Below are 15,152 nucleotides of genomic sequence, written 5' to 3'. Positions count from 1 at the left end.
ATATCAGAGCTGATCTAATTACGAGTGTCTGTTGGTTTCATGCAATAGCTTCCCAAGTTTTCTTCAATCGTTTTTGATGGCAACATATGGAGTCAAAATAAAAATTGATAATTTTTTCTTCATTTTTATACCATATTTACAGTATTTATTTCATCAAGTTTGAAAACCTTTTGTGATACACAGGCAAATTTTTCTCGCGTGAAAAATGTATCGTGAAATTCACTTCAACCGAGCTTGTACGTGAAACTAACGTGAAAATGTTCACGTAAATTTCACGTGAATTGAGATTTTCATGAATCTCACATTTTTATTTTCACGTAAAATTCAGGTGAGTTGATTCACACCAAACTCACGTGAAATCGGTTCACGTGAGATTCACCAACAAGCTCGTTTGAAGTGAAATTCACGAGAGTGACATAAACCTGTGTGCAAGATTGTTTTCCGCTAGTGCATTAAACAAAACGTTATATATCCTTGAAAATACATTTTATAATTTCCCCCAGTAATTAACAACAACTTATATGAATCATATACTGTCATAAGTTGAGGTTACAAATGATGTACTACAAATACCAGACCACAAACTTATCATTTTATAAATAATTGTATGATCTATTACTACATTTACTATTATATATGTGGCATGCGGTACCAGTATGAAATCATTCATTTATAAACATTGACAATCAACATGACAACAAATATTTCTTAGGTTATGTACTTGTTTAACCTATATATGTCTGACCAGTGCATTTACATATGGATTGGAGTCTTGTCTGGTATGATATAGGACATCAGTTGACAAGTATATGTGTATGAGAGTCGCAAGAAAACAACCTATCAACATATTTAATAGGTACCAGCAAATCTTTTCACAAAAATTGACGATAATACACAGAAACAGGAAAGTATTAGTCAAGTCTATCCAAAATGCAATTATACAATCAGTTATTGCGTGTTGAAAACTACTGACACTGACGAAAGCAATTTGTTGTGCCGTAATATTTGTCAATACGATATTATATTTATTCTTTTCGTATATACATACATGGATAATTATCTTTCATCAGTATCGTTTCACAAATCTTTAGACTTGTTTAATATATATAAACACATTATATATTACTCTGTAATAAAAAGAAGATCATGCAAACAAAACAACATTTAAAGTCTTTAAAATGTCTGCGGAAAAGGAAATAAATATATACATTAGTGGTACGTTTGGACTGTGGTTATTTTGTTGACATAAACCTGAAGAAATACGATGTATAATGGGACATATTGGGTATTAATGGGGCTTCCCCGTTTTTATTACTAATTGTTATTTGCCGCTTTAAGCGACTGAAAAGGTAGTATTGGACAAATAGTTTCGACTGTTCAACTAAATAAATTAGAATCAAGCCAAAAATAGCTATGCTCTTGTCTTTCCTATCTACCATAACACATATGGATATTTCTGGTGAAGCATCGTTAAAGTACACTTATTTTCCGTTAATCACCGTAAAAGTGCAGAACATCTGCCTATTTTGTCTTATTAACATTTTTACAAAAGTAATTAATTTTAACCTACCTTTCTTGTCCGAGCTTGATCGGACGTCTGGTGACTTTATTATACTAGCTAAGACTTGCTGGGGTCGTGGTGAAGTCGTCAGAATCAGTGCAATCTCAGACAACTACATACCCTATTTTTTGCCGCCAGAGGCAGGAAACAAGTAAATATATTTAGCTTAAAAGTGCATAAACAGGATAATGTAACCCTTTCGCATTAATTTTATTTGTGGTGCTATTTTTCATCGTCTCTTAAGAATCTAACCAATATCACTTTTTAGAATTATTTGGTTACAGCATTGGAGATCGAAAGTTGGAACTATAAGTAAGTCAATTTACGCAATAAGAACTCTATCAGAATAAATATGATAATATATTCATGGTAGGATAGCAAACCAAATAGCAGTTTACCTAGAATATCCAGGAATATTGTCACATTAAAAAGAAGATGTGGTATATGATTGTCAATGAGACAACTCTAAACCAGACACCAAATGACCAGGAGGTTAACAACTTTGGGTCACCGTACGGCCCTCAACAATGAACAAAACCCATATCGCAAAGTGAGCTATAACAGGCCTCGAAATAACAAGTGTGAAACAATTAAAACAAGAAAACCAACGTATTAATCAATAAACAAAAAACATATGACATACAGCAACAAACGACAACAATTTACAGGCTGAGAAAACGTCACCATGAAAATTAGGATGCACTATCCCATTTGTAATACGACGTTTCCTACAGGTACAAATATTGTTTCCCGTGTAAAACTAAAATATCCAAAATCGAGGAAAGTATTAAGAGAATTCCTGATCATCTAACGAAAAAAATATCAAGGTAACAGTAAGCAATGTTGAGTTTATCAATTAGATGGAATTTAAACGGGTCCTTACCGAGTTTGCCCATAAACTGTTATTCAAAACAGTACCAGAACAAGTCTGTTATTAAAGGAGCGCAATTGACACCCATAGAAATACATACAACCTGTCGATAAACTTTACTTACCTTTCTCGTTAGAGAAGAAGGCTTTATATGAGTCAAACAGTCATTTGGCAATGGATCATTTCATTCATAAAATTAAACTGTTTAAAATTTCGACATATATCGTTCACTATTTCAAAGTGTAAAGAAAACTAATAAATAATGTGATTACAGTACAGATCTTTCATAGCTCGCTTACTCTAATGAGCATAGCAAAACCAGAGATCTATATTTGAATTAGATTGGCGGATAAAATCACCTATATAAATCATTTTAACTGAAAATCATAATTGATTAGGATGTGAAGAGAATCACCCTCTTCTTGGTAAAGACATGGAAACGTTCGCATTTGATTATAACGTTGTTTTTTTTGGAAAACATGTATTTTTCCATGATATTTCATTTGGAGCCAACGCAAATGCTTTGAGTAAATTCATTATTAAGATATAGTACGATATAACTTAAGGTAGATTATTGAAGTATTGAGCTCCTTTTTTAACAGTCTAGCAACCGATACTTCAATTGGAGATAGAGCAGCCGCTTAGGTGGACCTGGTAGGGACCTTTACCCGATGAAGGTAAATCAAGAAAGGCGCTTCGGACGCACAAAAAGAGTATTTCAATTACCAGCACCGACTCCATACCACTGCTGGTGGACTGTTAGTCCCGGAGGGTATCATCGACTCAGACATCAGTGTTTCGTTACTGACATGATTTTTAACATATATTTGTTTTAAATTCCCCGCTGATGAATTATTCGAAGAAATTACTAAATACATCCAGGCAAAGTTTATCTTAGATTACTTTGGCTATTCTGTTTAAGCTCATAACCTTTCTACGTATCTATACATCCCTGGTTTACAAATGTTTGGATTTGAACGTTTCTGATGAAGGCAAATCCAGAAAAGGTGTTAAGAATTATTTTCATTTAACCGAGCCAAAAATCTGATATACAATATCAATAAACCTAACATTAGATCGGACTAAAATTATAACTCAATTATGTTTTGAAATATGCATCGAACCTATGAGTCTACTTGGGTTTTTTCAGAACTATGTACGCAGGCAATTTGTCTTTGATTTTGTGTTCACCTCTATACCTTTATATAAAGTGCCTGTGACCATGTAGGATAAATAAATCAGAATCTCAAATGCCTCAATTCCAGATTACAACAATCTTTAGTGTGCATTTTCAAATTTAATTTGCTTACGCTATATGTAAATAATTTGTATTTATCAATTTAGAATCAAATTAATAGATTAATTAATTGTTTTTAATTGTTATGTTTTTTCATGTGTCGATTTAGGAATATAAATAACACAAAACACATTTATTAAATATTGTTTTGATTAATTAGTATATGTCTGGTATATCGTTAATTAAATTCGACCGTGTTTGGTGCTAACATTTGTTATTTGTTACTATATGTATTTTAAGGCATACTTAACAATAAACATATATAACAATTGTGTCTTGTTTAATATATTAATATAACCTAATCTAATCAAAGATCTAATTACAGTGTTGAGATGGTAACCTTTTAGAGTAAGTTTATTTAAAGGGTTGATCGGGTAAACTTATCAACCATTTAAATAAACTTAGGATGTGCTATTCCGTTTGAAATAAGTTTTCTTCAAGTACAGCCAAACTTGCAAACCAAGTATTTGTATCTATGGGAGAATTTAGTAAGGTTTTAAGTAATTTGTGGTAACGAAATCCATGACTAAATAATTTACCAGTAATAAGTGGATTACGCTCAATGAAACATAAAACGTCACTGTAAACAGGGCCATAGCGAACGAGTTGTTACATATGAAAGGAACATCACCGTCCAAAAAAGGATTTTTCTATGTCTGTTTGATTTCATGTCATAGAAAAATATGTTAATCATGGTTTTACCTGATCTTCCCGGAGTCTGTCTTGTTTCACTTTTCAATATTGACATTCTTTTCATTTTAATAACTAAGAGTAGCCCATGTGTAGCCCATCCCAGTTAAGGGTTAAATTGAAGTTCGCAGGTATATGGATTCAAATGAGTTGATTTATTGACTTGCAAGCCAATAACAAATCATCGATGTTTGCAAGCTTTTTTTCAGACAAAATTGAACCAAAACTGACTGCTAATAGCGAAATACTTATTATTTCATAATTCCGCTTTTATAAATGTTTGAAAACGAAAAAAAATCATATTTTGATTTTTTTGTCAACTTCGTAGCTAATGCCCCTTAAATGAACTTTTAAGTCTTTTTTGTAAACTTAAAAATACTGTCCGATTGGTTGTCAGATGGGGGGGGGTTGTTGTTTACCTAGCCCGGAAATTTAGATACGATCCGGGTAAACTTATCAATCCTATAAACTTATTTTAAAAGGTTACTAATTCAACACTCTAACTAGATCTTTGAATATTGTTTTCATTGGTATAAATTTTGATTTTGTTATCATTAGATTAAAACCATACTAAATATTATTGTTATACACAGTTGCACATTCCCGGTACCACAATCTGTCGATACCTATATTATGGCATTCCACTGACTGTTAATGACGTCTTTACACTAAATCCATTGGATATGTACTGATTGATATTTTAGTCTTAGATACATGATTTTTTATTAGTTGTTATTGGCTTTGAACTATCTGTCAGTAACTACGAGTACTCTCAGATCTTTACTTAGTGTCTTTTTCTGTTGTGGGATGTATAGATACGCTGCCACGTCCGGTCTGTGTTTTTGTTAGATGTGTTCTGCGTTGTATCGATCTGATGAGTTAAGCTCTTTTGTTTGTTCTTGTGTTGTTCTGTTACACCACTGTCCAAGGTTAAGGGGAGGGTTTGGCGCCAGCAAACTAGTTTAACCCGCCACATTCTATATATGCCTGTCCCAAGTCAGGAGCCTGTAGTTCATTGGTTGTCGTTGGTTCATGTCTGTCATATTTGCTTTTCGTTAATTGTTTTGTTATAAATTAGGCCGTTAGTTTTCTCAATTTAATTGTTTCATATTTTTCATCACTGGGAACTCTTGGTTTAATAGCTTCCTTGTGAGCAGCTACCCTCTATCAAGGAAATCATGATAGGAAATGCAAGCTCTGGAATATCGTATAAACTGGGAGATATATACTCCATATGCAGGCGCTGCTGACATGTTGCTACATAGAAATGGAAAGTTCACAATTGGGAAGCTGAAATCATCTCTTATGCAGGCGCTGCTGACATGCTGCTACATAGAAATGGAAAGTTCACAATTGGGAAGCTGAAATCATCTCTTTTGTCGTAAAGTTTTGTTTTCGACCAACGACCCTCATTGTCAATTTCTAGATGTAAGTCAATTAAGATATGATGCATACTTAACTGCATCTGTTGTATTTTTTGTCTCAAGTTCGGGGCCTCGGTGGCCGAGTGGTTAAAATAGTCAAACTACTGTATCACTAGCCTGTCAACACTGAGGTTGTGAGTTCGAATGCCGCACGTGGCAGGTGCACTCGACTCTTAATTGACTAGGATTGTCGGTTTTCCTACCGAAGATCGGTGGTTCTCTCCGGGCACTCCGGCTTCCTCCACCGATAAAAACTGATATCCAAGAAATAACACAATGCAATATAATGCTTAAAGTGACGTTAACCACCAATCAATCAATATCTCAAGTTCGATGGGATAGATGCGTTCAATATAGTTACCAAACTTTGAATTATTTAGTGAGAGGACATCATCTATATAGCGGAATGTAAAGTTGAAGGATAATGCTTCTTTTCTTTTTTCCTAAGAAGCTCTTGTATGAAGTCAGCCTCATATGAATAACGGAACAAGTCGGCAAGAAGAGGAACGCAGTTGGTTCCCATGGGAATGCCAACTGTTTGTTGAAAAACAAGTCCTTCAAACGTAACAAATATGTTGTCAATAAAGATATCAAGCATCTTCATAATGTCAGTTTCAGGGAATTTGTTGTTTGAATCAGAGTGATTTTTTTACAAAGTAGGATGTATCCCTCCCTAAGACAAGATACTTGTATCTACGCTGACCATTCTTTTTTATGAAACAAAGCAGGAGTCTGGACCAACTCTTCCAATTTGTCTTTTAGTTTGGAATGGGGAATACTCGTGTAAAGTGTAGAAAAGACAAATGTTTCAATACTATTGCAAGATGAAAGAGTCTTAGATTGTATGCACTCTAAAAGATCTTTTTAATTTTTTAGTATCCACATCTGATTCACGCCACCTCTAGAATAGTTAGTTTCACAATAACTTTAAAGCCTTGATTTGATTGCTGATAAAATTGATGTTAAAATAATAATTTAGAAAGAGATTTCGTGGAGCACTTGGAAGACCCAGCAATATAACGTTGTTTGTAGGGACACTTTTGTATTTAGGTATTCAATACAGCGAAGGAAGATCCAGTTCTTCGTCTTTGGTTCAAATTCCAAAGAAACATAGAACAGACCTATGATTATCCAATATTTCCTCCTTGGTAAGTGTCGTGGGGGCAATGATATGTTGAGTTTCCAAGTGAATTTTCATCCTAATTCATTTAATGCATTATATAGTGTGATTTACACACAAAAATGATGTTGTTTTTGGCTTTATCTGCGGGGACAATACAAAATTTGTTATGGTAGGACAGGTGTTTTGCAAAATTTGAGCCTAAAGACTGATGTAACATGTGTATTCATAGACCCATTCAGTTTATTTAATTTGTATTTGTATCAACGACCTCACAGCCTTAATCCATTCAAAAAGAGTAACTACTTCTTCTTTCTCGCGTTTATCCCATTGCCTGGCATAATCATCGACTGAATCCATCAGTATTTTGAAGTTGTGTTTCCAATTGATAGAATTAGGCTCACGATATTTCGGGCCTTTGGATAACACATTTCACAGAGAAGTGTTATTGATAATAAGTGGCCAGTTCGATCATATATGAATGGGGAACAAGCACAGGTGCAATCAGGAGGTTTAGACTTGAAGTCGTCAATATTGAGATCATGCAACACGTGTTTGTAATTAAAATTTTAGTTGCAATTGGTTTGGTATAGGTATAAGAAATGATAGGTAGACTGATCTTTAAAATAGGAAGGTATTTTCGAGTGAACTGATTTATAATGAAGGATATTGGCCAAGTTGATGGCATCGAGACCTTTGTTGGCAAATATAGGTTTGAATGGGGGTTTGTAACAGTGGTTTCCAAAAAGAAGTTGTACAGAGAATGGAGTTTTGAAAAGGGGAGTGAATAAAGCTTCGTGCGAATGTGACAAATATCCAACGGCTTTTGTGTAAATGGCAGCAGGTCACCAAGAGACATCATGGAGAGTAGGTGATGTATAATAACGATGACTATGACTGCGTCAGGAGTAGAGTTGAAAATGTTCATCACATTCACCGAGCTACATGCAGGAAGGACTAGACAGGATATCTATACCATCAATTTTGTCATTGAAATCATATGGTGTCGCAGTTCCTAATTCTCGAATCCAGTAGTCCAGTAGCAAGATCAGGATTGTTAGTCCTGTGGTATATTTTTTCGATGATGCAGACTTGCACAGAAAGGATTGAATGATCAGAGTGAGTAAAATGCTGGTAAACAATATCGCTTGCATTGTTGTTGATGTCTGATATATGGCCACACCCTTCCTTTCGTTTCCACCCACATATACCAATCAGCAAAGGTTACATCCGTAGACGAGAATTGTTGATATACAATTCAGATCATCGTAGCTTCTTGTAAGTAAGATTTGTTTTAAATTGCTAGTATATGTTATTATAATTTTACAGGTTTTGCAGTTTTGCGTTTTACATTTAGAAATGAGACAGTATTGTTTAGTCAATAAAGGTCAAAATGTCTTGTAAAAAAACTGAACACGGCCGCGTACAAAGGTTATTGCTATTGTCATGAGTATGATGACTATTAGATCTTTGAATATTTTTTTATCGCTATAAAAATTGATTTTGTTGTCAATAAATTAATAAACTGCTTCGCCGAGCGCAGAGGTCCAACCCTGAACAGTTGGGTCAAAAATGGACACAATATTCAAGCTTGATACAAGCAAGGAATTGTATATTTAAATTCCTTGATACAAGTCTGAATTTAGATTGTAATTAAATATTTGACACATTATAGGTTTCTGACACAGAATAAATGTAGTCAAAGAACTTGAAATTGGTTATATGATTTGAATTTATATTCAATTGAAGATTTCTTGCTGTTGTGCAATACAATGTGACCCCCAATTATTTGTTGAAAATTGATAATTTCTAAAATTATGAGGGAAAAAAATACTTGTGGTATTGAACCCTTTGGATAAATTTCATAGAGATCCATACACTAAAACTAAAGTTATTGTCCGGAAACCAAATGTCTTCAGACGACGACAATGTGATAACATTATACGAACGCGGATTTTTTGGGTTATATAAAAACCATCTATATATTATTGCTATATGTCAATGCACTTTCACAGGCCTATGTTCAACATTTTGGCATTGCACAAGGTTATGTTTTTCTTTGACTGTTAATAGCGTCTTTACACTAGATCCATTTGATGTTGGATGTGTACTGATTGATATTTTAGTCTTAAAAACACTATTTTTTTAATTATTTGTTATTGGCTTTGAACTAGCTTTCAGTAACTGCTAGTACTCTCAGATCTGTACTTTGTGTCTTATTGGTTTTTGTGCTCTGTATTTATCTGATGAGTTAAACCCCTTTCAGCTAATATTATGTTGTGCTGTTACACACCTGTCCCAGGTTAGAGGGAGGGTTGTTCCTGTTCCTAGTCAGGAGCCTGTAATTCAGTGGTTGTTGTTTGTTACTGTATATTACATTTGTTTTTCTATTATTGTTTTGAACATAAATCTGGCCGTTTGTTTTCTCGTTTGAATTGCTTCACGTCATTCCTGGGTCTTTTATAGCTTGTTATGTCATATGGTGACATATAGTTGCTAACATTTACATCCTTTGGTCTCTGGTAGAGAGTTGACTCATTGGCAATCATACCTCATCTTATTTTCATAATGAAAGATATTCTACTGGATGTTAAACACCAATTTCTTCATTCATCCATCCATCTTAAACAACAACCTCCAGTGCCTGTTATTGCCAAATTATTCATGTCCAACAAAATAATTGGCAAAATAATAAATTCAAAATCAATATAAAATAAGTTTATTGTTCAGACAATATCTGATACACAACCATAATGAGACAATCCATTATGTACAATGATGGAGCTACAACAACTACCTAAATCATATCATCACTGACAGTTCTTCCCATACTAATTATTATTTATAACTTCCCATATAGTATAACTATGTCAAATGAAAATAAAGTGCAAAAACTAAAGAAACACGTATTTATCATTGGGCTGGTTAAATTTACATTAATGTTATTATTATTATTATTATTATATTATATTTTGGAATACTTAATCCTGCTGATTTAAATGCTTGCAGATGAAATTCTGTAAAATATGTTTTTTATTTAAATAAAGATGGTCTACGGACTGTTTAACCACAATATCAGTTTTTATATCCAATATGAGTTTTCATGGACCTTAGAAATTAATATTGACTGAGGCCATCAGCCCTGGTAACTTTCAACTTCTAAGGTTCATAAAAACTTGTTTCTCCTCTACAAAAGGCTATCAGTGTGTTAAATTGACATAACTTCACCCAAGTCTTTAACACAATATTTTCACTCGACATGATAATAATTTCCCCAATTTCACAAGTCAATTCTAAATTTTTCTGTCTTATCTATGCTATCAATTTATTATGGCAAAAGCAAGATGCCAGTAGCGTTTTCAGTCGATGATAAGATTTCAATTGTTGAAAATATGAAATCAAAAGTGTTAACAAAAACGTTTTGCTTTGATATGTCATGCATGACTATAAGTTCTTCATGAATCAGTAATTGTACTGAAATGAGTAAACAGCAAATGCTTTCAAAAGATGCTTTTGAAGGAAGAGCCTCAAATAGTTTTTTAATAGGTAAATGATCATAATATGCAATTTGTATGTATTAAAAACTTAATGTTCATAAATATTTTGTTTGAAATAATTTAAATATAAATTACGTATATGGTATTCAGGTAGGAAATTTAAAACATAGTGGAATATTCATAATTGGCTCAAACAGACCTTTAAATCAATAGAATGTAAATGTTCTGGTGTAAAGTGAAATAATAAGTGATGTAATGTACATGATGATGTCTTATTTGACGATGAAGGACTACATGACAATAAATGACTCACGGGTATACATTGTAAAAGGCTTTGTTAGTAAAATATTTTTTAATACCAATAACATGCTGTAATAATATATTTAACAAACAAATATATACAGCATATCCCTTTTACCAACTTTGATAAATCTCTGTTCATGGAATGTCACCAAATTATATATAGGTTCACTTACATTGGTAATTCTGTTCTATATAATGTTATTCACATTCACACACATACTCTTTTATTTTTTATGACAGATATGTACTTAAATCTGAATGATATATATTATAATTTGAAGTAGTAAATATTCTTGTTTTAAATACACAGTCATAGAAATCCCCACATCTGTGACATATCTGGTAACAAGATTAAAAAAAAGATAACAGACCTACAAAGTTTATTTTTAGACTAGTACCTTCCAGTGAAGTATCTATGAAGCAAAGCAATAATCAATATCTTTAATTTTGACAGACTGCTGAAATCAATTTAATTACTTATATTCAAACTTAGATTTTTTGCATCACCATATAATTATCCATCATTCACACTGCACACAATATGCATTTATTTGCTATAGACTATTATGACATAATATGTGATATAAAAACATAACAATGGTTATAAGTGAAACAATAACACCTCTATAGAATGTTTATTATACACACCTGCTTAACTTTATCTATAAATCCATCTACTGAAAGCCCAAAATTATTGTTCTCTATCCAGACATGTAAACAATTATAAGTAGTACTGCAACATTACGTTTGACAAAAATAACCCAATCCTGTGATTTCACTTGTCAATGGTATTACTACATTATTCAGTTAAAATTATCATAAATTATCATAATAGGAACTGTCCTTCCTTAAAAAAAAATAATAAATTGAATTATTGTTATTGAATCAGTGGTGATTTCAAATTTTGGATATTTTGGAAATTTGAAATAATCTTTTTAAGACGACCTTTGAAATATGCATTAACAACCATGTGGAATCCTTTTGCATGCAACTTAAATAGAAACCCATGTTTATGTAATGTACATCCCTTTTCCCAACATCACTAACATGTGATGCTGTGTAAAACAGTTATATTGAGAAAGCTTTATAATTATAAGGTTTTTCAACAGATCAGATTATGCTTCATAAAGAAATGTCCACCTGATGGTAAGCAGGCAACTCAATGACAACAGTTCAAGTCCAAATGCCCTATAGACTAAAATAATACCATCATTGTTTAAATGAAAATCAGTTATTTCAAAAATTTATCATTGGTACAATCTAGTTTTTATTTTTTTTTTGGCAGATTTTACCAATAATATTATATTATAAATTAAATATCCACTTCAAATTTTCTGTTTTCTTACGACAAAATAAAACATCAAATATTTTAAATCAATAATTTGTGTAAAACTTAAGTTTTAGATAATAATAACAATTGTATAACAATAATTTAACAACATAAAACATTTAACAAACAAGAACCAGTTCCAGTTTTACAAACTTTGCACACAAACCCTTAGCTAGACCAAAGAAATGCATTCCCCTACAGGAAACCAGCTTTTAGCATCAGTTTAAATAATAAACTGTAAAAACATTTTAATATTCAAGTAAAAATCTTACACTATATATATCTTTGATCATGTTGTAAGTTAAATGGGATAAATAAATAAATACAAAAAAATAACACTTAAGGCCATAATAAAAATATTACAAAACTATTTTTTCTTAAATTGGAAAAGGCAGGCAAAATAAATTAATTTTTTTCCTATATCTTGTACATGTTGTATAGACATATTTTGTTTCGACACGTTTCTGAAAACATAATTTTTCTTTCAAAATAAAAATAAAATGAATTAGAAAAGTGTAGCAAGATGATAAAGGAATAGAGCAATATTTTTATAATGACCTTATTTAGCACTTTATACTGTCAGTTTTCTACTATAAATGATACACTAAGCACCACATAGACACTTATAATTCAACAAAAAAGTTATTATTTTCTACAAATATATTACACTAGAATTTGATCTTTCACAAATTATACTAGTGGAATTAATCATATTCTTATTTCTAAACAATCAAACTGCTACCATTTATTTTGCTTAAAGCTTTGCATCTTGAGTAGACATAAAAGTGTAAGATGTATGAAGAGACAGTTGTTATGTACCTGTCAACTCAGAACTGTTCCATAATTGACAGTGTGATGGGTGATCAGAGGAACTTTAAATTCAATTTGATGGGTAAATGTCTTCTTTGACAACAGCTGTAAGAGTCATTTAAAATGAAACAAATTGTTTGTGGCTTAAACAAATATGTCTCCTGAACCCTCCCCCTTTTACATTGGAAAGGATTTGAGTTAAAAATGTATAACCATAAAATAATTCATTTCAACATTCCTCATAACAAGGCACCTGATACAATGCTTTTTCTGTAAAAATGTAAGCATTTCAAATGAAAACAATTAGCATATTTTAGGGTTCATTTTACAATGTATGACCCCTATACAATAATTGTTTAATTTCCAAAAACTCCTTCCTAACAAACAGTACTAACTACCTGGCTCTTTCACAAGAATGGAATGTAATAAATTCACATGCACAAAAGATATGCTTGACAACATAATTGCCAGTTAACTTTCTTCATTTTAAATATTTTGATATTTTTTTATGTATTAATGAAAGAATATTGGGTGCAACAAGTTTCTTCTAATAAATTTAGTATGATGTTAAGTTTTATTTAAATATGATGTTCATTTTTTGTCTTGATGGGTAACTGAATTCATACTTTGCACCTTTATTTCTATATTATGCTAAACACTGACAGTGCTGGACTTTGAGATCAACAATTATGTAAATAATTTTATATTGAAAATAAAATCTATTCTTAATATTTATATATAATAAAACAATGTGAAGTTTTGATTTTATTCTAATAAATATAGTGCCAGTTAAACATTTTGTGAACAAATTTGCAATGAAAAATGAATATGTGCAACCCATAAATGCAAATCCTATTACTTCAAATGCAAAAAGCACTAAAAACCAAATGCCAAAAATTTCCCCCCCCTTTTTTTTAACGCCATCAAAAACCCTGATTTTTTTTCATTTAAGGCTTGCTTTTATCACATTTTTTTAGAGGTAGCATCCCTCCATAGTCTTAAATCTAATATTGTTTTAACTACTTTTCCTTTTCTTTCTTAACTTTTTTGTTAAGTTTTGCTTGTTGTTCATCCGCTGTCATATTTCGTGGTACAAGGAAAACATTGCCATCACTGGATTGCTGTAAGGAATAAAACTGGGGATCATATGGTCTTCCATTTTCATCACGCAAGGACTGGAAAATTTCTCTGTACAGGACTCCAAATTTGTCTTTCATTTCCCTTGCTTGTTTGTCAATCATGTGTCGCTCCTCTAAAAGTCTATCTCTTCTCTCACGTAGGGAAGACATATTGTCCTCAAGATCTACTATCACATCCATCTTGCGTTTCCTGCAGTTTTGGGCAGCAACTTTATTTTTGCCTCTGCGTCTAATATCTCTAATTAATTGAAGCTGCTGATCAGAAAATTTATGCATCTGCAAAATTTCGTTGAATTCTTCCACTGGTGATTCGATAACTTGATCAAGAGTCAGTGGAATGTTCATTTCTTCAATGCGTTTTTTGTCACGACAGTGTGGCCCTTTCTGCCTAGGTTTATCGTTGTTGAATGTATATTTCTTGTACTCTTTCGGTTCCTGTCCTGGCTGTAGTGGATAAGAATGGTTATGGTGAACATGTTTGGACCTTGTCATGTCGATTTGGTAATCAGTATCATTAGATACAGATGAACAATTTGATTGGCTATCACTGTTGCTGTACCCATTATAATTTTTGTTGTTGTTATTATTATTATTGTTATTAAAATTAAAGTTGTTGGGACCTTTGTAACTTTGTGATTCATCATAATCTTGACCCCCAGTGGCTCCACCTGCACCATCAAAAGGGGACATAACTGAGTCACTGAAGTTGTCCTGAAAAAATAAACATATGTAATTCATAATGTAATATAGCAATAGAATACATCTCCATTTAAGATAATTATAAAATATTTGTTATTTTAAATCATATTAATTTCATAAGGTTCTAAACACCATCAACCTTACTAAAACTAGTCCTCTAAAAGGTTAGTCGGTTCTTGATCCACTTTTAGACCAGCTCCTTAAATTACTGTAAAAGTCTGGTAGTTAATCAGGAAAAGAAAGCCAGGCTTAAACTACAACAAAGGAACAAAAATGTGATTCAATCTACTCCCTAAATTCCTTACAAGTCATTACCTCCTTTACCAGCACAAATATTGATACAGTGTTCCAGCTAGGTCTTTTTCACAGGGACGTCCGCCCGCCCTTTCCCGAATGCCGCCCTGTGCCCTT

At 32.3% G+C, this 15,152-nt stretch overlaps 2 protein-coding genes across 6 annotated transcripts in view; one reads left to right on the top strand and one right to left on the bottom strand.

Annotated features, from left to right (window-relative positions):
- The window catches only part of LOC127728681 (serine/threonine-protein kinase 11-interacting protein-like), a 480,863-nt gene that overhangs the window by 341,693 nt on the left and 124,018 nt on the right, over positions 1 to 15,152 (top strand). The window lies entirely within an intron of this gene.
- The window catches only part of LOC127728688 (nuclear factor erythroid 2-related factor 2-like), a 35,628-nt gene continuing 30,142 nt past the window's right edge, over positions 9,667 to 15,152 (bottom strand). For both annotated transcript variants that reach the window (XM_052236301.1, XM_052236299.1), the window contains exon 8: positions 9,667 to 14,753. In XM_052236301.1, coding sequence (XP_052092261.1) covers positions 13,923 to 14,753 — 831 coding nt within the window. In that variant the 3' untranslated portion in view covers positions 9,667 to 13,922. The remainder of the gene's footprint in view (positions 14,754 to 15,152) is intronic.

Source organism: Mytilus californianus, unplaced genomic scaffold (assembly GCF_021869535.1).
Source record: "Mytilus californianus isolate M0D057914Y unplaced genomic scaffold, xbMytCali1.0.p SCAF_2, whole genome shotgun sequence".
Lineage (NCBI taxonomy): Eukaryota > Metazoa > Mollusca > Bivalvia > Mytilida > Mytilidae > Mytilus > Mytilus californianus.
Note: the sequence above shows the minus strand (reverse complement) of the source record. Positions and strands in the feature narration are given on the sequence as shown.